The sequence below is a fragment of the Symsagittifera roscoffensis genome, chromosome 6, assembly GCF_963678635.1.
Source record: "Symsagittifera roscoffensis chromosome 6, txSymRosc1.1, whole genome shotgun sequence".
Classification (NCBI taxonomy): Eukaryota; Metazoa; Xenacoelomorpha; order Acoela; family Convolutidae; genus Symsagittifera; species Symsagittifera roscoffensis.
Genome location: NC_087067.1, coordinates 35,352,617 through 35,376,897, shown reverse-complemented (window position 1 = coordinate 35,376,897; position 24,281 = coordinate 35,352,617). Strand labels below are relative to the sequence as shown.

Below are 24,281 nucleotides of genomic sequence, written 5' to 3'. Positions count from 1 at the left end.
AATGCGCCAAATATGCGTTTCGTTGACAAATAAGTTGAATCATTTACGCTTGCTTAACCGTAAAATAAGTAGAGGCGGTCACATTTCTTGATATCAACTATACAATTATAACAATTTTCATTCAGAAATTTTTCTGACTCAAGATGTTTCGCAAAAGTTTGGAATTGAATATTTTAAGCACCAGTTAACTTTTTATTTATTACATGCTATGAGCATGCGGGACCTGTCTATCATAGTTGCTTTTTTGAGAACCACTTTCTCATAGTAGTACGCAAGGCATACACTGGGTGTGCTTTCATCTCATTTTTAGTACCGCCCTCATGATTCGATTTTACTCTCGACTCATCTCAAATACTGACCTCATGATTTAAGTTCACTTTATCATCTGATCCCAAATACTGCCCTCATGATTTGAAATCATTCTCGAACAACCAAGTCAGAATCTGGGATTGACGGAATACCAAATACTAAAATATATCGACGATATGCTGCGCGTTGTGTTTCCCAATAACTGCTGGACATGCTGTAACACATAAACTCCAAACAATGAGTTTAATCGGTGTAGTTTTTTCAAAACTTTGATCTCAAAAATTGTTTGCTGGGATATATATCCGAAATACCAAAGGATGACATCCACCGATTTAGTTAACCAATGTTTTAAGATTTGTTTGTGGCTGACAATGGATAGGTCCTTGCTTTTAATTGCAGCTTTTCTATAGATAATAATTCTAGGTCCAGCTTTTAATAGTTCGTAAGCAAGTTCATTAATAAACAAATTTCGGAATCCACTTACGGGTTGCAGAATCCGCTTATATTTGCGGATTCCGCAAATAATTTTGGAGTTTCTTCTAACATTTGCAAATTTTACTTACATTTTGCGACTTTATGTGCAGACAAAATTTATGTTACAGGTCTTTGCACACTGAATCAATGGAAGTTTTGCAAGTGGAATCCAATTACATTTTGTAACATGTTTATAGGTTTGTCTCTGGAATCCCAAAAATAGAGACACAAAACTGTGCGCTTATCCAGTGCACATTTTGGCCTAGTAATGATAGAACCCTGCTAAAATTCCCATAAATTAAATTCACATTTGTTGTTCTGACTTTCGAAACAAAATTAACGGGATATTTGTGCTCGAGATGGGTTTTTTTTCTTCAGACAAATTTCGACTTTTTAACTAGCCATTTTTGACGGATTTTTTTTATCATTCGAAAGGTATTGTTGTCTTGAGTTAAAATTTGAAAAGATATTTTACCTCTGATCTTTTTTGTAGAGTTACGGGGGATTGAAGATTGCCACTTCGGCCAATTTGGGACAATTAACGCGCGATGTTTTAATCCGTATTAGAAATCGTTCCAAATTGGTTAAAAGAAGCTTATTTGTCATAATTGATTTGTTAAAAAGAGCAAAATTTATCCTTTTGTCTTTCATATGGCGTGTGGTGGGATGATTTTTGTTTTAAAAAAATTAAATTTTAGAAGAAAAAAAATTTTAATTTTGTTTTATTACATTTAATTTTTAAATGTTATTACTGCTCCAAAAACCTTAAAAGGCAGTCGGAAAATTCAGTGCTTCGCCCTGATACAAGCAGTCTTGTTGTTCCGTTTTTCGATACGAAAGTAACGGAATATTTGTGCTCGGGGTGGGTTTTTTATTCTTCAGACTTATTTCGACTTTTTAACTAGCTATTTCTGACGAATATATTTTTATGTCATTCGAAAGGTATTGTTGTCCTGAGCTTAAACTTGAAAAGACGTTTTACCTGTGATCCTTTTTCGTAAAGTTATGGGGGTTGCCATTTTCCCCAAATTGGGACAATTAACGCGCGATATATTTAGCGCTATTAACGCGTAAGCGAGATTTAATCCGTCTTAGAAATTGTTCCAAATTGGTTCAAGGAAGCTTATATGCCATAATTGTTTGTTATTAGGAGCAAAATTTATCACTTTGTACTTAAAATGACGTGTGGGGGGATGATTTAACAAAACTCTTTAATTTTTTTCTTATAAAAATTTATTATGATTTTTTCAATTTTCATGTTACTTCTGCTCCATAGACCTTACAGGGCAGTCGGAACATTCAGGGCTTCGCCCTGATACGAGCAGTCTTTTTTTAGATGCTCGTCTTGTTGTTTAAAGTTGGTAAAATTGCTATTCAAATTTAGAAGGATGGTTGCTCACTCAGTTTATTTAGAGCAATGAGACGGGTGGAAAACATTACATGGAAAAATATTCACATAGACCGCACTCACTTTCCTGCATGGGAAAATTTGATTCGATTTATATGTATCTACAGCAGACTTGCATATATTGCTTAATAGTTGACGGTAAAGCTCAGTTAAACTCCTTGTAAGAATCATCTGATAAAACCTTCGTTCGAGAAGACTTAAACTAGAGCAATCACTACAACTTTAGAAGCAAACCAGAAGTCAATTATAACATTCTCTTTCGATGATTATGTAGTTTTTAACCATTATTAGGATTGAATTGGAAAGTTAATTGATGGTGTTAGCAGACGGTGGTGCACTTGCAGGAAAAGCCACTCCGTAGTAGGAGACAGGTTGTTTCGAGTCGCCATCACTCGGCTGTGCGTTGAAACATTTGTACGAACAGAGCAGAGCTCGCACAGGTATTTTGGACTTGTTGGCATTTGGGCCGACGGGAGGTGAGCCGACGATTTGCCTGCTGTCGATGAAGTGCACGCACTCTAGCCATGTGTTGAGGAAGAGACTGTTGCACATGGCACACTTGCTGGCCAGAGATAACATTTCACGCAGGGCAGGGTAGTGTCTAAACATACTCGAGTGAGTCATTATAGCATTCCAAAATTAGTGCGAATTGGAGCGAGAAACATTCTAATTGGTTCAATGGGGCGAGAAGGCATAAAATATAGAATGCTGGTATTAGTTATGCTATTACACTATCTATTTGTCGTATTTATCAAATAATTAGTTCAAACGAACCAAATATTTTCAATCGAAACATGAAGCATGGTTAATTTAGAGCATTAGAAATCAAAATTGAAATTGAAACAAGACTTCTCGTATCAAGGCGAAGCCCTGAATGTTCCGACTGCCTTTAAGGTTTATGGAGCAGCAGTAATAACATTAAAAAAATTAAATGAAATAAAATAAAACGAAAATTTTTTTTTCTAAATTTTGAAATTTTTTATGAAAATCATCCCCCCACACGCCATATAAAGTACAACAAGACTGCTCGTATCAGGGCGAAGCCCTGAATGTTCCGACTGCCTTTTAAGGTTTATGGAGCAGTAATAACATTAAAAAACTAAATGTAAGAAAAAATAAAATGAAAAAAAAAATTTTTTCTAAAATTTGAATTTTTTAAATAAAAATCATCCCCCCACACGCCATACAAAGTACAAGAGGATAGATTTTGCTCCTTGCAACAAACCAATTATGGCGAATAAGCTTCTTTTAACCAATTTGGAACGATTTCTAAGACGGATTAACTCTCCGCTTACGCGTTAATAGCGCGAAATATATCGCGCGTTAATTGTTCCAAATTGGCCAAAATGGCAATCTTTAAATCCCCATAATTTTACGAAAAATGATCACAGGTGAAATATTTATTCAAATTTGAGCTCAAGACAACAACACCTTTCGAATGATATAAAAAAAATTCCGTCAAAAATGGCTAGTTAAAAAGTCGAAATTTGTCTGAAGAAAAAAAAACCCACCCCGAGCACAAATATTCCGTTACTTTCGTGTCGAAAGTCGGAACAAAAAGAGAGATTTCATTCCTCGTAACAATCTAATTATGGCAAATAAGCTTCGTTCACCAATTTGGAACGATTTATAAGACTGATTAAATCTCCGCTTACGCGTTAATAGCGCGAATTATATCGCGCGTTAATTGTCCCAAATTGGTCAAAATGGCCAAAATGGCAATCTTTAAACCCTCATAATTTTACGAAAAATGATCACAGCTGAAAAATCTTTTCAAATTGAAGCTCAGGACAACAATACCTTTTGAATGATATAAAAAATTCCGTCAAAAATGGCTAGTTAAAAAGTCGAAATATGTCTGAAGAGAAAAAAAACCCAACCCGAGCACAAATATTCCGGTTTTTTCGTATCGAAAGTCGGAACAACAAGACTGCTCGTATCAGGGCAAAGACCTGAATGTTCCGACTGCCTTTTAAGGTTTTGTGGAGCAGTAATAACATTGAAAAATTAAATGTAATAAAATAAAATGAATTTTTTTTATTTGAATATTTTTATGAAAACCATCACCCCACACGCCATATAAAGTACAAGCAGATAGATTTAGCTCCTTGTAACAAATCAATTATGGCAAATAAGCTTCTTTCAACCAATTTAGAACAATTTCTAAGACGGATAAAATCTCCGCTTACACGTTAATAGCGCGAAATATATCACGCGTTAATTGTCTCAAACTGGCCAAAATGGCAGTCTTTAAACCCCTTTAACTTTTTGGAAAATGATCACAGGTGAAATATCTTTTCAAATTTGAGCTCAGGACTACAATACCTTTTGAATGATATTAAAAAAATCCGTCAAAAATGGCTAGTTATAAAGTCGAAATTAGTCTGAAGAATAAAAAAACCCACCCGAGCACAAATATTCCGTTACTTTCGTATCGAAAGTCGGAACAACAACTCATTATTCATCAAAAATTATAATAGAGATCAAAAATTCAAAATGATAAATCGAAAATTGGGTCTTATGCACTAAACGGCCCAAAATCAAATTTTCTACATCGTAAGCTGGAAATTATGCGATCGAATTTGATTGGGTAATTTTAGCCTATCAAATTCAAGTTAGACGGTCAGGCATTCCGATCAACCTTTCCAGCAGATAAAAGTATTAGCCGAAATTTCCAATAAGATGGAACTGTGTAAAAGAATCAAATTAATTTTGAGTTACTTGTGAAACCTTGCCCAGACAAGAAAAACTTAATAAAATGGCTTGACATAACAAAAAATCAAATTAATAATTCGGCTAATCGTTTTATCTGCTTGAAATGGCAGAATTATTTCATTTGAAATGGCAGAAAGTGTCAATGGAACTTGATTGGCTAATTAGCCAATCAAATTCAACCACATTAATTTCAGTTCAAGAGATGTAGAAATAATGATTTTGGGCCGTTTAGTGCATAAGACCCAGAAAATCTTATGGGACATTTTTTTTGCTTTTTTAAGCAGGAAACAAAAACATTTAATTATAATTTGAATGCATACTTACTTGATGGTTCTCCTCAGTAGTGAATTGGTCTGTGACAGCTCTTTTAGACAAGTCCTGGAGGCTAATTCCTTCAGAGTCATGATTTCGTCCTCCTGCACACTTCTCACTGGTCTCTCCACGATCAACTGGTTGCACTCTACATACAGCTCACGCAGCCGAAGTTGGTGGAACTTAGTTGGGAAGATCCGGATGTCATTAGCCGCCAAATCTACAATTTATTTTTTAAAAATTAGAACAAATTGTTACAAGTAAGAAACACCTAATTACTCAAAATTAGGTGTTTTTACTTGCTTGTACACCACCTGTTTAATTATGTATGAAAAATTAGCTAAAACAAACCAATCGGAACTTGGTCCATGATAGGGGCGGATTTAGGGGGGTGGGCGGGGGAAGCGGACGCTTTTTCTCAGGCATTGGACGCTAGCAAATACCAAAGGGTCGCCCCTTTGGACATTTTACTTAATTTTTTCAAAGGGCGCTTCGGCGTGGGTGTCTTTGGTCTTTATATCAGGTGTGAAAATTCAAGAGGTGAAAATGCTTCCTTCAGAGTGTGTCACAAAGCCACAATGCCAGTAATTTTTGCTTTGCTCCAGATTGGTGCTACCCTCCCAGTGACGGTATGCACTGCTGAGCGATCATAGCACAAAGATGTAGAAATCAAAGTGGAAGAGGTCATCGATAGATTTGCCTCAAAAAATCGAAGACCCAATTTTGTTTAATTTTGTTTATTTTCTTATTGTAAATAAATCTTTGTTTTTGTCAAAATTTTTCTCAATACGCTCCCCCTCCCATTTTTTCTCAATATAATCCTAAATCCGCCACTGGTCCATGGTAAATATTGAAAAATGAACATCAAAAATTCATCTTTTTAGAAATTTGAACTTCTTAAAATTCAAAAACAGTAATCCAACTATTCTCGGTTGATTTTTTTCAAATGTATTGTAAGTTTAATCAGTATTTTGGAGTAAAAGTAAGTTTTTATAAATTAAAAGATTTGATTGAAAATTAGTTAAGAAGCCAAACAAACAGAAATCATTTATTCATAACCAACCTAGACATTTCAAGCTCGTCAATTTCCCAAACGTCTCTGGCAAATCTTGCAGAAGGTTCTTCCTCAAAATACACTTCTTTAGTTTTCCTAGATAGCCAAAACCAATCGGAAGGCTGACTAACTCGTTTTCCGAGGCGTGGATTTCCTCCAAACTATCGCAATGCGCAATTTCATTCGGAAACGTTTTCAGTCTGTTTTTCTCGATTGACAAAAACCTCAAATTTTCGAGAAAACCGATATCAGAAGGAATAGTTTCGATTTTGTTCGAGTTGAGGTTCAAAACTTTCAACTTTCCCAGTCTGCCGATGCAACTCTCTGGTATGGTAGTTATGCAATTATCATGCATGTGAAGGGTCTCTAGATTACGTAATCTGGAAATACTTTCAGGAAAAATTTCAAATTTGTTATGGCCAAGGTGTAACACAGTTAACTTCTGCAGCAAGGAAAACTGACGTGGCAAATCGGTTATGCAGTTCTTCTTGATGTTCAGTTTTTCTAATGTGCCTGACAATTTGATAAGGTCTTCCGGAAACTCTTCTAAGTTTCTGCTGAACAAGTTGATGCTAATTGCTCCAGATCTAACAGCTGGCAAAAAATAATTGCTATTTAAACCCATTATTTGATTCAAAAATACAGTTTTTTTTTCAAAAAGCTATGAAGCTTAATAATAAGCACTGACAAACTGAAAAGCGTGTTCGATCAAAAACGATCCATCTCATTTATGCGTTTTATTGTTTGACAAAAATTCTATGGTGCAGTAAATGTATTACTGTATTCAGCAGATGTTTTGGCTGTCCAAATACATGCAGAATTAATTCACGTGCAGTTTGCTACCATGCGATCTGTATTAAGTTACCGATTGTAAAGAGACCGAAGTATTTTTCTATTGAGGGATACTTTGAGACAAAAACCGAGTTATAGTTTTTTTTGTATAAAAATATTGAGAAAAACGGCAAATTTTTGAACGCTCCGATGCTGTTTACTTTTTTAATCTTTCAGTTTCCTCCTTTTTTATAAAATGAAAAAATTAAAAATATTTTCCTTTCGGAGACGCTAGAAACGTGCCTTCTGGTCTAATGAAGTTCTATCCTTACAATATTTCTGCCCTGCTAATAAACAGTCTGAAACCAATTTAGTGTGAATTTGATTACTATTATGAACAATTTAATTTAAAAATGATTGTCAAAAAAATAAAATTATTATTATGATTATGATTATGATTATAATAATATTAATAATTTCATTTTACTGACATTATCATTTTTATAATAATCCCCCCCTCAGTGATTTGACCCCCTCACCAACCAAAGTCTTACCCCTTTTGTATTGTTTCATGTCATCCATTTTTGGCCGACCAACCCTAAAAATATTCTAAGGCGCCTTTGGCGCCAATATATACTGATTTTGAAGGAAATCGTCGCCGAAAAAAAAACGCAAGGTTTAGGTCGAAACTTTCCAAAACTTGCCCAAAAACGGCTTTTTGACCCGTTTTTTCAAAACTTTACTTGCAGCGTAAAAACGTTCTCAGACCTTTTCTCGGTTTTTTGAAAAGTGAATTGAAACTTCTGCCTCTTGTCTTAAGTTCTAGTGAGTGAAGCACGCGAATAAAAGTTTTTTTTACAACAAAACTAATATTTTAAGCAGTAAAAAATTAAGTTTTAATCCAGGAAATAAAATGTTTGAAGCAACAATGGTCACTCACTTGACAACATTTTTTTTCTTTAGAAAAAACCTAAAGACATTAGGGTAATCTATTATGTCTGTCCTACCATGTCTGTGTTAAGTTTTGGGAAGTTTGGCTCAACGTACAACTAATCAAAAACGATGCAAACTTTTTTTAGAAAAAATTTTCAGCTGAAAAAAAAAATTTGAACAAGATGTTGTAATTTTCTGTGCTACTTGAACAGCAACTAGCTACTCCTGGTAATATTCACATAAAACTGATTTTTTAAGTTGGCGAAAGTCAACAAGTTTTCCTACAAATATCGATAATCAACCTCAAAGAAATATAAAATGAATACAATGAACTAATGACCAAAAATATCATGGGGTTAAATCACTTGTCTTAATTGAAAAAAAAAGAGTAATTGTATTCGAGTGATTGGTCACTTCACCCGCTCACATTTAATCGTTTTTCGTTTTTGAAGATATATATATATTTTAATTTCGCACATTTCTGATTACTTTAGTCAACTCTGAATGTGAGCCTTACAGATAACTGGATGTCAAGAGCACATGAAGTAATCCAACTAAGACTGATAAAAAAAACATTGCAAATGGACATGATTGAAAAAACCATTATAACCCAAATTCTACCAAAGAAAATCCCTGAAAGCCTAAAAATTTAAACAAATCAAATCAGAGAAATCAAATCAACTCCTTTTTGCAACAAACGCTAAATTTTTTTCAGATTTTGTCAAGACTTTTGATAAAGAAAGAAATTAAACGTCTGCACCCCTGACAACTGGTCTTTATAGAGAAAGAGAGAATTAGTGTATTGTTTCATCAACTTTTGCAGTCACTTTACCATTAGTATTGTACACTTGTCATTAATTAGTTTAAATGAAAATTTGAGGGTATTCTGTTGAAACTAGATTCAAAGATTTGAGTTGCCGATATCGGATTTGAGTAAAAACTTAGGAGTGTTGTATCATCGGCTTACTGTACAAGATTACATGACTTCTCTATTGTTTCTGGCATATCATTAAACTAAAAGTTAAACAGCAGAGGTCCTAGTACAATACTCTGAGGGACAACTTGCTCCATTTTGAGCCAATCTAAACACGCCAATTGCAATTGTTTGCTGCTGCATGTTTCTTGGAAAAGAATTTACTAGATAAGTTGCTATTGGTTTAAAATTAAGATTCCCAATTTATGTTGGAGAATGGGATGTGAAAATGAACAAAACGCTTTCAATAGTTCTGAAAATGCTGCTGCTGCTACAATAAGCTTATCATGATAGAATCTGATTATTTTGGTGTGTTTAGAAGAGCGTCTTATGGAAATTGGATGTTACTTGATTGGATCGGCTGTATCTCCATTTTTGAATACAGGAATGACATTGGCTTTTGTTTCAAGCCCCGTGGAAATTCAGCTTTCGAGATATTTTCATTATTATCCTAATTAAAATAGGGTTGATTGTATGCACTAGTCTTTCAGGCCCATACAGGTGTTTTACTGGATCATAAAAGTTTACCGATTGCGAACAAAAATATGCTTCAAACTTTTCTAGGTGAGTGAAATACCTGCATTGAACCTTTTTGGTGTCAGTTCACAGAGCAGTAGATTTGCTGAACATTGAAATTGGAGAGTGTGTGTTTTGTTGGACGCCTAAAGTTGAAACTTCTAGTTAAATTAGTCAGCTTTCTCATCATCCTTGATTCAATTACCAAATGAGTTTGGCAATTCATAGCTCTGGATAGTTTGCTTCACTGTTTTTTAATGGAATTGATGAATTTCCTTCGTTTTGGGGCTATCAAGATTCTGAAAAAGTTTTTTCATCTCATTTTTGCGTAAAAATTCATTTCAGATCTGAAATAAGCAAGGAGACAAAAACTCAGTTCTGAATATTAATTCTAAATTAAGGTTTTTATCAGATCTGAAACTGATTTGTTTGTCTTTGTCCTCGACCACATAACAAGTGACGAGAACATGTGGCTTAATTTTGTTTTTCCCGAAATAATTTAATTAAATCAAAGAAGTTCGTTTCAAAAGTTCAAAAAAAGTGTTTCAAGTTGGGGAAAATCTGGTCTAATTTTTCCATTTTAGTAGTGGTCGGTACATTCTGTGCTGCTTGCACATGAGCTAACTATTTTTTTGATATCCATTATCCAGTGCTGTCAGAAAGCACCAAACAGTATCAGCTGAAGTTACATTGCTAGGTGTATTCTTCTTCCTTACTTTCCCAGGTAGAGCTACTGACCTCAAGAGTTAAAAATGGCTTCTGGCACCCACGGATATAGGAGGGGAGGCGGGGGGCGGACCCCCCCCCCTCCTCATGAATTCGACCCCCTGTTGATCCAAAGGGTCCTCCTTTGTACTATTTTGAGACATCCATTTTTGGCACACTGGTCCTAAAAATTTTCTAACGGCGGCTTGGGCGCCAAAATATACTTTTGAGGGGGAGCTTGCGTCAAAAAAGCAATTTTTTTGGTCAAATTTTTCCCAAAATCTGCCTCAAAACGCTGGTCTGTTTTTTTTCAAAATGCCTGTTCGGGTCTTTATAGTGATTTAGGAGAGCTCAGAAAATCAATTTAGCCGACCTAAAAAAAGGGCGTTCAAACTTTCATTCGCTTTTTTGAAAATCCGCTCCCCCCTCTCGAGAAAACCCTAGATCCGCCCCTGGCTTTTGGTTTTTGTTTTTAAGAGAAACCTGCCCATCATAAGAGTTAAAATAAAGTATTGGTAGAAACTGCCGGTGAGACATTTTTCATACCAGTTTCTTAGGAGATGTGACGATGGGAGTTTTCGCTAAGTATCTGCTAGTGTCATACAGAAACTATGAAGAACTAAAATGCTTAAAATAGTTAAAATTGTGTCAGATTTGAGGATAATTTCAGATCTGAAGTAAGCAAGGCGACAAAAATATAGATCTGAACATATTGTAATTCCGAAAAATGTCCTTTTTTTCTGATCTGAAAAAGTCATGAAAAACAACATATCAAATCTGACGTTAGGTCTGAAAGATCCCTTTTTCTTAAAGACAGAATACATTCGATGTTTTAACATTTCATAACCCATTCCAGATTTGAAAATTAGATTTTCAGATCCTAAATAGAGCGTGTTCTAGATAAGTGAATCGAAAATTTTGCGAATAGCTTTGTCAACCCAGACGCTGAGTTTTCAGCTTATGTGAAATTTTAGTCTCCAGTTTATGCTAGGTAGATAGTTGAGATTGTTGTTTTTTCTTACTGTGTTGAAAATTCTAGCTGCAATTATTTATTTTTCAACAAAGTTGTAATAACGGGGTGCTTTGCTATTGATCATAATATTGTGTTTTATTTCATATTTTTGCTGGAATGGGGTTACAAATCATCGACTCGATCGTTTCGAACACACTGTGCGTATCTTGGTCTGCATTCACGATTTGAAGTCGGTTGTCGTTTGTCTGAAAGTAGTCGATCAAATCTTCTTTATTCGCGTGAAATTCGTTCAACTCCATCTGAACAACCGATTCTTCATCTCTCGGGTGCACTTTTAGCCTCTGTTTGATCTCGACTGTCGGCGCCGGTTTGTATAAAGTGTGATAAGTTTCGCCCGTCAAAGGGTCAATCGATCTCTGACAAACTCTTTCTATTATACTGTCAGTCGGTATGTCCATCATCAGAACCCGATTCGCTTTGAAACCGATTCGCTCCATGCGTTCGACTTGCGAGGCGTTCTTTGGGAACCCATTTAAGACCCAGCCATTTGCGACGCAATCCAATTGACCCAGTCTTTCGTCCAGAAGTTTGAACACCAAATTGTCCGGAATCTCTTTGTTGTTCTCGTAGTACGGTTTCAAGGTTAAACCGATATTAGTCTCGCCAGCGACATGAGTTTTGACCAAATCGTCGACTTTGACATTCACAATTCGATATTTCTTGGCTATCAATGCGCTTTGAACGGACTTTCCAGCGCCTCTGGGGCCCAGTAGAATTATTCTTGGAGTATGTGGCGCTGCCGATCGTTGCTTTTTCGAAATGATATTGAAAACTTGCATCAGAACATCTGCTTTCGGCTGGTCGGCGTTGACTTGACTGAAAAAGTTCTCGTATGCCGATTCCAAAGTGACTGAATTTCGGTGATGTTTGATAAGCTGATCGACTAGATAATCTTCTTTTTCGCAATTTGGAGGAGCTATCAGCCGTTTCTCGATGTCGGCGTCCGATGGGTAGTCGAATGTAATGTGGTAGATATTCCCAGTTTCGGGATCAACTCTTTTACCTAAATATTACTCAAATCACAATCGGTACTAGGGGACTCCTTTTCTTTCATTCATCAACTCCACAAACCTCACAACCATACAATTTTTAGTACAATTAATCATTTTGGTGATTTGGAAGACTAAATTTTCTTGAAATTCGGCAATTCATCAGTATTCAGGGGACTGGAGAAAGATCTTGACTTTTGGTTGATCATACCTTTGGCCCGCTCCATGACTACTTCGTCTGGGATTTGCAAGTTTATGTAGTGCTTTGCGAGGACTGCCGCCTGTTGCAGCATGTGGGCTTGCACTCCCGTCTCGGGGAATCCGACTAGAATCCATCCTCGTCGCACTGCATCGGGACTGTTCACGCGGTTTTTCACTAGTTTGATCATCAGGTCGTCGGGCACAGCTTTACCCTGCGCAAAATATTAGTGTAAAGTAGCCCAAATATCATAGAAAACAATTGCTTGACCCCCCTCCCCACCCCCCTCATCAGTTCTGGTTGCCAAACGTTCCGAAAGGCTTCTTTTGCAATTATTTCAAACAGCCAGTTTTAGCTAACAATTTCTTTAGCTTTTCAAAATATGCGTTTTGCGCCAATTTTGAGAGAAGAGAAGTAGCTTTGGTCAAAACTTTTGTAAAATGCTCTGAAAATGTTTTATAACAAACATTATTGGCAGAAAAGTTTGCAATTTTGACTATTCCAGGGTTTCGACAGAGCTGTAAAACTTTGAAATGGCTGATCAACAAAAAGGTCGGCAAAATTATTCATAAATCACTCACTACGCATATGCCATTTTTAATGTCAATCTACGCATATGCCATTTTTAGTGTCAATCTATACCCCTCCCAAAACAAAGCTCAAAGTACAAATCTTTCAACTGAAGTGAATGAAATTTGTTTGACACTTGTTTTGTGTACCTGACTGAGAATGCCCCTTGCTTTCTCCCCGTCTTCGGTGGAGTCTTCCTCCGGGAGGTTTTCAGGCAGCACCAGAGCACACCTTAGCTTCTGGCTCAACTCCTTCCCAATCGAGTGACGCCCAGATCCAAACCTGCCCTGTAATAAGAGAAGGCAAAAAAGTTTGAGTTTGGTAAATTGCAAGGAACAAAAATGGCATACAGTACAGATCAATCTTTTGATGAGGCTGAGTTTTAACACCAAATCAGCAGTAAAAAAGGTTTTTTTTGTCAGATATGAACAAAACTGGTAATTGATAGTTTTTACGTTTCTCCATTTTTCAGATATCAACAAAACTGGTTATTTATAGTTTATATGCTCATAATGATTTGTAAAAAACTGTTGAAAAAAACTGGAGTTATAATTAAATATCATATTACCAAGTGAAAGTTCAAAGAGTAGCTAGAGCGGTAAAACAGCGAGGTAAACTTGGTGTATATAGTGACTGATAAGTTTATGCATGAAAACCTAACGCGTTTGGAATTGAGTAACCGACCAGATGAAAAAAACTTTATGCTTGGTAGTTTAACAATTTAGAAAAATGTCATAGGCATGGAAACTCATAGGCGAGGGAAGGAAAACGATCCGGAGTAAACATAGACGGTGGAGAAAACGCAAAAGAGCCGGCGGGACACTTTACGACTAGTCGCACTGACCTGCACAATGATAGCGGGTATGTCCTGTGTGTCCTGTTCTATCCAGTCTAGCATGTGTTGGATGGGGTCGGAGGGTCTGTTGATGATGACACTCTGCAGCATCCCCTTCAGCAACTCAAATACCCCCTTCTCCTCCGCATATGTGCCGTAGTGAGGGGGGATGCGCAGGGGACGAGCTGTCTGGTCCACCGTCATTTTTCAGTTTTTCGGACTACTTTTCAAATTCGCGCAAAAAAAAATAAAAGATTTTTGGAATTGTCTGCGGTAATACGTACTGGCAAATGAAAGTTGAGACAACAATTGTTTGTTTTTTGGATGGTTTTAGTTTAGTCTACAGTGAGCGTGTATTGTACGTTATGTGTTATGTGTTTTGGCGTGCTTTAAAAAGCACGTGCATGGTTTGGCTTGCGAGCAGTTTTTATATTTTGTGTGACTGAAAACACTATCCTGATGAAGTAAAACGTCAAAGCAAATTGTTTTGCTTAACGGTTCAAAAATAAGCAAGCATAATTATCAACGAAATGAATTTTTTTTTAATTATGAAAGGCAAACGATTGAAATTAATTTCATGAAATTTTAGCCATTATATCACATTATATCACAAACTGAAAAATAAACAAATGAGAATTAGAATATTAGAACAGAGCACCTTGATCATTTCAAAATTTCAGATACAATTTTTTTCCGTTTATTTTCTGGATATCTGATTTCGGACGGTCGGGAGCAGATTTCACATAAGCAGTTCCTGATACGATTGACTCCACTTTGAAAAAATTTGCTTCCAATGAAAAAATTCCTGCGTTTATTGACTCGGTAATTGATTTGTTCCAGTTTAGAGTGTGCAGAGTTAGTTCCTGCTGGATCCACCTAGCAGCATGAGGAGGTAGAGGAAAATGTAGATGATGTCGACGTAGAGCATGAGTGCACAGAACACATACTCCTCCATCATGACATCGTGGTGGCCTGAATTGATGATCAGCCAAGTGTCCACCAGCAGAATCTGACAACACGAAACGACATACACATAGTCAGGGGATTGAATCTCGACCAGGTCACTCTTTTTTAATTATTATTTTTGCTCTTCTCTATGAAGCAGAAACAGGCTAACGTAAGTTCCAAGTCTTTCGAATCATCAACTCACTCAGTTTGAGATCTGTTCACAACGGTGCCAGGAAAACTTACCAGTGAGAAAAGTGCGACTATGAGTGCAGCATAGACAGAGGGCATCATCTGAAACATGTCACATGCAACTGAACTAATAAGCTTTATTTATAAGCAACAAAATTGCAATGAGTTTAAAAAAACAAATGAAAGTTTAAAAAATCGAAGACTCTATCATCGAACAGTGTGAGAGGTAGTTTTTTCAAAGGTGTGTAGCATAGTTGAGCTAGCTGTTTAATTGAACGGTTCGACGAGCGAGAAAAATAAATATAGATAGAATAGAGATCATAATATTTAGTTTCGGGTTTTTGTTATAGGTCGGCTTGAACATTCTCTAGACAATGAGTATTTCGAAACCATGAGTATCATGAGTATTTTGGGGAGCGGTGGTGAAGTGGTTACGCCTCCGCCTCTCAATCGAAAAGTCGGATGTTCGAGGCCTAACATGATCCGTGCTGGTTGCTTAAGGGTTAGGCAACAATGCCCAGCCAGGAAAAATAACCAAACAGGTGCGCAACAGCGGTTCGCCGTTATGAGATGTACAGCTCGTGATTATTTATTTAGGAGAGTAATATTATACAGACAGGTAAACAATAAACCGCATGTACAAATCAAACCCACCAATGATCATGCAAAAAGCTATGCAGCTTATCGAGGCATGATCCTGAAAAAACCTAAGACAGAAGTTGCGAGATAATATCCGACTTGATGATTCAAAAAAAAATCTATAAGATCTCCATTATCTTTAAGAAACAATGAAATACCCATTTAGTTGATGCTAAGTTAATTGGCTTAGATTATCTGGTATCAGCTCGTCTGTTGGCCCTATCCCTCGTAGATAAATGGTCTTAAAACCTTTTTGATGCGTTAAACCTTGTTTTACGAACCTTAAAAAAATGATTTCTTTATATTTCAAAAATTCGGAAAGCTGTGAAAGATAGTGCTCACATTGTTGTATGTCCAAATGGACATGATGGCCAGGCTGAGTGCGGCCACGGAGAGGGTGAAAAGGACGATGAAGATGGGCCCCAGTGCTATCTTGGTCTGGCAGCCAAAGAGGGTCATGCAGAAGCAGATTAGAGCCAGACACGCCATGGACTCGGCCACCGCCACTTGGTTCATTACGCTGCACAACAAACACGTAACATAGAATTAGTTCTTTTTAAACCAGCAAAAAATACAAAAATACGCATAGATATCAATTTTATGACTCCACTTTTGGCTCTACACGTTTAGGATTTCAGATTGTGTTTGAAAGGACTTTGGAGTGATCGTTCAACCTCGCGAAGACCAATGAGTTTTGTTGAAACTTACTGGTGAGTGAATAAAACAATGGCAGTAAAATTTATATGGCCTCAGTTGAATTTTGTTGAAAAAATTATTTATTTGAGAAAATTTTTAGCTTGAGAAACGTTTTTTTTTTTTCATTTCCAAAGTTGATCTGACGAAGAATGATGATATGATATAAATGCTTATCATAAGCTGCTGGTTCATTTAAACCTGGCTAGAATGCCCAGCATATATCCAGTAGCAACGGACTGAAACATATCAAATTGTTTCATCGCAGAGACTGGGGAAACCCTAATGCCAGAAAGCCCGAATCCCTAAAAGTTTTCAGCCAATCAGAATTCAAAACCGATATTACCAAAATAAGCAATAAACTCCGTTCCCGGTGGATAGAACTGAAAGATTAGCTTGGATTAGACTTGTTAAAAAGACCATTGATATTTTTTGTGATGATGGGTTTGTTGCTGTGACTATATAGGAATGAAGTGCTGCGTACGAATATGGTGAGGAATATGTAGTTGTAGGGCACCCTTCGTCTGACTGTCTTGCTGCAGATGATCACTATGTATACCACAATGAACACCCCACTAAGCAAATGGAAATTAATGAAAGATAGCTAAATAAGAATGTATATTCTTTCAAAAAATGTGTTTGTTTACTTTTCAAGAAATTTTTGTATGAAGATGGGCCCCGGGTTTTGTTAACGCTTGAAATTTAATTGCAATCAACCTCGAAAATTTGATAAACATATTTGGTATTATGCATGAGACGATAGCTCATCGCAAACGAAAGGGGAAGAAGGTACACGACAATTGTTAGCATTGCTAATAAGAACAATTAGCAGAACTTATGATTGCACCGAGTTATTGTTAGAGTTTTTTTCAGAATAGACATGATAGTTATGTAGAAGTGAGTCGTGTCTCACAATGCGACGCCCAGCATGATGAGAGGCCAATTGGAGCTCGAATCAGAATCGCCATTGATGAATTCCCTCACTGGTCTCACAAATGCAAACAGAGCAACTATTCCAAAAGTCACCAGCAGTTGGAAGCTCAGGATCGCATACACCTACACACTCTGATTCTGTTGACTAAGAGAAGCAATGATAATATCAAAAATTAGCCTAGATGTTGCAATAAAAATATAAAATCAAATGCTCAAATAAAGTAGTATAAATTCTAGAACCTTGCTGCACCCTAAAATCAATTCAAAGTATCAAAAATGGAATCGCAGGAATTACTACACTTAAAGAGGTTAGCATAGCAATTCATTCACGAAGCGCAAACTTAGCCTTATCAAGATACATTGTTCAAAAAATGTTGATGAAATTGAACAGTTGCTCGGCGTGATGATCGGGTTCAACAACAAGAGCTCTATTCCCCAAAAAAACGCCCCTGTATAGTTAAGACAGCAATTAAATTGACATTAGTTAAACACTGAAGCTACCAACTCTTTAACCCCATTATATTTAACCCCTTATTTTTACACCCACTAGTTTATGCCCGGAAACAAGATAACCCCGCAACAATTTAACCCTCTTTTAATAACGATAATTTAATTGCAAGTTAAGTCCTGTTACAACTACAATAGTATTCCTACTAATTGAGGCCTGAGAAGCCATTCTTAATTACTTGATACCTCTAGCATCTCAAAAATTAATTAATTGCTATAAGCTGAAAGAAATAATCCCTAAGCCGCGCATTTAAAACATCGATAACCCACATGGTGCTAATTAAAGGCCACAAGAGACTGTTAAAATTTTTTAAATAAAATCAAATTACCTAACACTAGAACTATCGTTGTATCATTCTATGAGCTTTGTTTGAAGCGACCTTCCATTTTATTTATTCTTACAAATACAAACAACCATTAGTGGTATCAGGCCACGAGTATTATCTTAAACGTAAGAACAAAACCCTTACGAACTGGAACTGCTCAAAATATGAAACTCAAAAAAACCGGGCAAAACCTCAGCCGCATTTAGCAGCTTGCATGTTATTTCTTTTTTTTTGGCAAAAATTTTTTGCTTTTAAAGCTTGGATATTTACCGACTCTAGGGTTCCGAATTCCTTTCAAGCAAGTTTCACTTTGATTCTAACAGTTGTTATTAAAAAGATTTTAAATTGTAAGGGCCTTATCTAATTCTGGGGTTATATAAGATGGGGTGAAGAAAAAGGGGTTACAAAGCGCGGTGTGAAAAGCCTGGGAACCCAAAATGAGACATATTGATCAGTAATACGTGATAAGAGAACGCCCGTTAAACTCAAACTTACCAAATCGAAACTATAGTTATCAAGTTTTTCTAACTTTGCAAATTCTCTAACTTAGAAAAAACGAGGAGTTGAAAAAACCTGTAACGAATACACAAAAAAATGGTCAAAAATACTAGTGGTGGAAAATTTTTCTATCCTCTGATTATCGAAACCATATTTAAATGGCAACAAACCCAAATAATTGTTTTTTATTTATGAGGATATGTCTTCCAAAACAAGTTAGCAAGGACAATGAAACTAAAACTAAAGTAAAACTGTTCGTATCGGGGCAAAACCTTGAATTTTCTGACTGCCTAAGGTCTATGGAGCAGCAATAACAAGAAAAAAGTTTTGAAAAAAAAAAAGAATTTTTTTTTCTCTAAATTTGAGACTTTTTGTGAAAAAAAATGCCACACGCCATATAAAATACAAAGTGATAGATTTTGCTCCTAGTAGCCAATCAATTATGGCAAATAAGGTTCATTCAGCCAATTTGCAACAATTTCCAGGCTAATTTGAATCTTCGCTTACGCGTTAATAGCGTGAAATTTTTTCGGGCGTTAATTGTCCCAAATAAACGAAAATGGCCGTTTTTAAATCTCGTTAACTTAATGAAAAATAATAACAGGTGAATGTTTTTTCAACGCTATTCATTTAAGTATTGATTCTAACATAAGACTCATTGTGTATGAAAAAATTTGCTCAGTAAATAACGAGAGTCACTGTCAGCTTAAGGGTGACTACCAGTCGTAACCTTCAAAAAAAATACATTAAAACGCTGTTTTGGATTGTTTTTTCATATTTCGCGTGTGGCGCAGCTTTTTTAAAATTAGGATCTCTAGGTTGTTCCGAGAGAGGTCAAATCATCAAAACAAGTCGACAAAACTTTTTAATTTTTTTGAAATTTCCCTGCCCCATAGAAACTCTTAGCTATAAGCTTGTCACTTGTCATTTGATATGTTCTGCTGGACGTAAGAAGGAAAGAGTGACTGGCTTTGCAAATAAATCCTTGTCTGAGTGCGGCATCAGTGCACTGTGATATTTTGCAGTGTGTGTCTGCATAGTTGTTTGGGTAGTAGTCTACCTCCAAATCCCCACGCGGTTCAGCTGCTGCATCATCTGGAAAAGTAATTGCATCAGAAGTTGACTGAAACGCTTAATGTAACCAAAAATGAAGCATAAATGCATTCAAATTGTAGAGCCGAAATTTATGACTGAAACTGTTTTTTTAAAATGGAAAAAATGATTGTTTGAATTTTCTCTTATGGTGTTCATTGGACTCTGGTAAAAAAAATCTGCGATTTTAGACCATTAACTTATAAATACCCCTTTATTCTATACATAATTCCACTTGTTCTCCTTTGCCCCGCTAGATAATTTATACACGATCCTTAATAATAGTTTACCGTTCCTGGGCTAAATTTGGATGCCAGAATTTAGTTTACAAAAGTTGGAGCTGCAGCACAACTTGCGTCACCATATGAATACTCTTTTGCTTGAATTCAAAAGCGCAGTTTTTGTCTGCGAATTTTGTTTAAGAGCCAAAAAAACATATTTTTGTTTTACGTTACAACCAGATCTTGAAACTTTGGAGTAAGGTGTCGTTTTTTCTGTCCCGTTTTCTGTAGCTCCAAATTAAGCTCGTTGGGGTCTGATAAAAAGACACCTGAAATTGGGCCGTCCTGGCCTAATGGTGTTCTCCCATTTGTTTTAGATTTGTTTTTGTAAGTTTATTATAATCAGTTTTAGTGGTTAGTGGACACTAGAGAGCATCAGAGATCAATCGGAAGGTTTCCTCTTCTTACATTTTTCGAAAATTTGGGCACCCATAAAATACCCTTGAAAAATAACAACAGACTAAGCAGACCTTTTGTTGCGTCATCGTAGTTTGGGGGAGATGACTGTTGCGGGTCGACAAAGCCAATTGTTGTTTCTCTCTGTTCCAGTTGCGCCATGCTCGGTTCCCTCTCCTTTTGTATCTTTAGGGACATTCTTAACAATATGAATCGGAGATGTATAATCCAATTGAAAGCAACTCGTTAAACTAAAATTAGAAATCTTGTTGCTGGTTGGGGTAGAGCTGCCTTGTTTGCAATTCAAATAACAACATCAACGACCCCAAATTTCTTAACATAGTTACTCATAATTTCAGAGTATTATTTTTGGTCATAATCAACGATTTATTCTTTGGTATTTCGGGTAACTTATATCGGATCTACTCAAATAATATAATAAATTGATTTCAGGCTAGTATACCAGTAGTGCTAGTTATAAAACTACCGCATTTACAACCATAAAACATTAGCCTGAGAGATAGTCAAGAGACATTCTGGTCAGTTTTCAGATTTCTCTGAGCGGTAAAATTAAATATATTTTTTAGTAACCTAATTCCGATTTTTATCGGCGTCGACCAGAACGCAAAAATTCAAACGAATATGAGCTTTCATAAAAATGAAGAAAAAGGAGAAAATATCGAACTTAACCTGTTGAGATAATATTTAAATTTCCTAGCTGTGTATTATGTTCAATGAATATCATTGTTCAAATGAAGTTGTCCAAAAACGGAGATTTTTATTTGTGACTGTTTTGGATTTTTTTTGGGTAAACTCATCCCGTTTTATTCCATAGTTAAAGACACAACTGAGCATTTTTCTTAACCTTATATGCAATGAGTTCTTTTCTAAATTGCATCAGTTGTGAAAATTTTCGAGTTTCCTCTTTGTTTTGGTATCGTACTTACGTTTTCATGGGTTATTACGTTGAGTAAAGTATCTATCGGGCAATTTTTTGGCTTACTTTATTACGTTGTTAAAAATTTCATAAATGTGAAGTTCATTAGATTTATACGTTTTGTGAGCTGCCCGTGCAAATCTTGTTGTGTTGAAACTACGCCTCAAGAACGTTGTTCTGTATAGTCTCTTGAGATCAGTTGATTCATAACATTTTTCTTTAAAAAATTGATTTTAAAACACTAATTTAGAAAAAAAAAGGTTGCACAAATGTGCTTTGTATACACGTATCAAACGTTTCTTGTCTAAAACCTTTCCCATGTGACAGAAAATACCGGAAAATGTTTTCTTTTCCTGAGAATAGAAACGTGATTTAAAAAACTCAAATAAATGTTTTTCGTTAATCCTAATTAAATAAAAATTTTCCTTGTTTAACTGTCACTTTGATTCATTTGAGCTTCACTAACAACTTTCTTATAATTTTTTGAAATTCATGGTTTTTTTTATTGTTATTGAAGATGAGAATGTTTTTTCAGCCAACGCTCATTTTTGTTTAGCGATGTTTGATGATATTGACGAATTAATCATTCAATGCTGAAGTTAAAACTGCAGTGACTTCGGCAAAAAAAAAGATAAATCATTTATCAAAATAACTTCAAAAGAGGACCATACGATCAGCACTGCATCACTCCATATAAAATTTTGTTCAGTGATGATACACGATATACGTTTACGAATATACCTAAACTGTGGCCTTGTTTGCAATATAAGATGTCAAAAGTCAAAAACGGGAACACCAAAATTGTAAAAGTTTTCTAGAAATTGAATATGATCAACCGTGGCGAAAGTTTTTTTTAGGTCAAGCAAAGTACAATGCATTGCTTTCTTTTGATTGTCCCACTCAAGAAGTATCGTTCTGACAAAAGACGCTACGGCATCCATTGGAATTATGCCTTGCCTGAAAGTTTTTTGATTCTTGAAAAACTCGCTTTTTTTTCTATTGTGAATTAGTTAATCAAATATTTTACCCAAAGCGGGAAGTAGGGAAATTATTTTATATTTTTACTGGTTTACGTTCAGATCCTTCCTTATGAACTATAATGATTTTTCGCAGTTTTTAAGCACGCTGGAAAATGGCTTTTTCAAAGCATTTTTGAAGGAATATTTCTCAGTACTGGCCTATATTCGTTAACTATCGGTTTCAAGAAAAAATATTTCAAAATGAAACAATCTGTACTATATTTCGATTTTAACTTTTGTAAACTCTAAAGCAGTTAAAATCTTTAAATCGGCCCTAAACCATTACTCGTAAAATTTGTCGCCAATTCTCAGCTATGCTGCTTTTTTTACATGTAAATTATTTATTGAATTTTTCGATGTTCTTACATCGAAATTTTTTTCATTATTTTATGGTTCTTTTTACCGGTTACCTCATTGACCATTTTGAAAAACTCCCTGCAATTATTTCTAGCTGCTGTGCTAAACTTCTTTAGGTACTGTTAATATTTTTGTCACTTATCAGATGCTTATTTTTCTGCCTGCTCATTAAATATTTCACCGTTTAAGGACGTTTTCACAAACGAAGTGTCTAAAGTTGTATCAATAATCTGATAATTTTGTCCTGAAAATTTCTCTGAGGCTCTGTATAAACTTGAGTTTAGTCAATTTGTTCCATTTTCTGTATTGGAAAGTCACTTGAGTTTTTTATTCAAGTTTTGTTTTGGTTTCATATAGAGTAACACAGAATATTGATCCGTAATTATTATTCTGGGAATCTTTAAGCAGATCACATTGATAGAATAAAAGTCTAAAAACAGTTTTAATCTACTTGCTTCACGTGTCGTTGTTTTTGTGTTTAGTAATTTCAGAGTCGATCAGTTTGATAGCTCAACATATTTGTTCGAAGTTCCTACACTACTTATGTTGAATTCACAGCAAACAAGTTGCGTTGCATTAGGAGGAAAGCTATGATTCCAAATAATTTTTCATATGTAACAAAAGTTTGTTTTTAACTGAGCTAGGGGATAAACACATGGTAAAAATTGTTTTTCGCATTTGCTTTGATCTCAATAAACAAGCTTTGTATTTTGTTTGAAAATATTTCATTTATTATCTGGTAATTTAAATCGTCACTGATTTAAGTTCCAACGCCTCCTTCCAATTCCAATCCTGTTTCCTTAGGACAACACGCCTCAAAGTTATGGTTGTCACCATTTTTATTAACAAATTTAATTTGTTCCTCTAAACTGCGTTGCTTTTCCTTCAATTTTTCTTTTATTACAGTTAAACCCTCGAATTTTTTTGGTAATGATCACGCTTTTTGTAAAAGAACAGTATCCGTTTTAATCCAAGTTTGGATTAGATCACCTGATATTTCAGCTCGACATAAGAAAAGTTCATATCTTTGTTAGCTTATTTTTCTGGTTTTAACTTTGATAAAACAGATGATGAGTAAAAACAAAATATGACACAAAAAAAATTTTAAATATCTCAATCCAAACATTTATAAATGTCAAAGAAAAAACATACAGGCATGATAAGAAAAAAAGTGTGCAAGGAGTTTGATAAAGATATTGGGACTCACCGCAAAAGTCACAGAACACCGAATCAAATTAATTTGAACATTATCTTTTAATCATTTGTTTTTTGAGCTCATTTCAGATTTTCCTTGTCTCCTTTCTACGCGCTGCGTAAATCACAACATAAAAAGACTAACCGCTCAAACCAGAGGCAGTACTAACAGAAAAAAAGCGCAAAAGAGAAGAAAGTGTTAATTCTTTTCTCTGTTTTTATCAAAAAAAAACTGAAATTGGTTTCAGTGAAAAATCAAGGTTTAAGAAAACAAAAATTGATCTTTGAACAGAGAGAAAAAATGAAAAGTAGGGAGTCAAAAACGAGACACATGGGGCCTTATAAAAACAATCAATTTGAAAAAAAGGTAAAAAAAGTAATTTCTTTTGCTCATAGGCAACTCATAAGCAAAGATTAAATCAGACAATTTTATCAATACAAATGATTCTCATTGAGTTTATATAAATCTCAATTTT

The 24,281-nt window shown here is 35.4% G+C and overlaps 3 protein-coding genes across 3 annotated transcripts in view; all 3 read right to left on the bottom strand.

Moving 5' to 3' along the window:
* Nucleotides 1–2,385: 2,385 nt before the first annotated feature.
* On the bottom strand, nt 2,386–7,066 carry LOC134848420 (leucine-rich repeat-containing protein 69-like). The gene is made up of 3 exons (XM_063865859.1): nt 6,282–7,066; nt 5,231–5,438; nt 2,386–2,792 (listed from the first exon to the last, which is right to left on the bottom strand). Exons 1-3 carry the CDS (start codon nt 6,895–6,897, stop codon nt 2,498–2,500), a joined length of 1,119 nt encoding a protein of 372 aa, XP_063721929.1. The 5' UTR covers nt 6,898–7,066; the 3' UTR covers nt 2,386–2,497.
* Nucleotides 7,067–11,203: 4,137 nt separating this feature from the next.
* Nucleotides 11,204–14,206, bottom strand: LOC134848419 (adenylate kinase 8-like). The gene is made up of 4 exons (XM_063865858.1): nt 13,806–14,206; nt 13,111–13,248; nt 12,404–12,605; nt 11,204–12,206 (listed from the first exon to the last, which is right to left on the bottom strand). Exons 1-4 carry the CDS (start codon nt 13,998–14,000, stop codon nt 11,284–11,286), a joined length of 1,458 nt encoding a protein of 485 aa, XP_063721928.1. The 5' UTR covers nt 14,001–14,206; the 3' UTR covers nt 11,204–11,283.
* A 363-nt stretch (nt 14,207–14,569) lies between these two features.
* Nucleotides 14,570–24,281, bottom strand: part of LOC134848703 (uncharacterized) — a 34,837-nt gene continuing 25,125 nt past the window's right edge. The window contains exons 9-16 of the mRNA XM_063866218.1: nt 20,373–20,540; nt 19,500–19,624; nt 17,179–17,321; nt 16,750–16,840; nt 16,467–16,504; nt 15,915–16,092; nt 14,988–15,035; nt 14,570–14,805 (exon numbers count right to left, since the gene is read on the bottom strand). Coding sequence (XP_063722288.1) covers nt 14,653–14,805; nt 14,988–15,035; nt 15,915–16,092; nt 16,467–16,504; nt 16,750–16,840; nt 17,179–17,321; nt 19,500–19,624; nt 20,373–20,540 — 944 coding nt within the window. The 3' untranslated portion in view covers nt 14,570–14,652. The remainder of the gene's footprint in view (nt 14,806–14,987; nt 15,036–15,914; nt 16,093–16,466; nt 16,505–16,749; nt 16,841–17,178; nt 17,322–19,499; nt 19,625–20,372; nt 20,541–24,281) is intronic.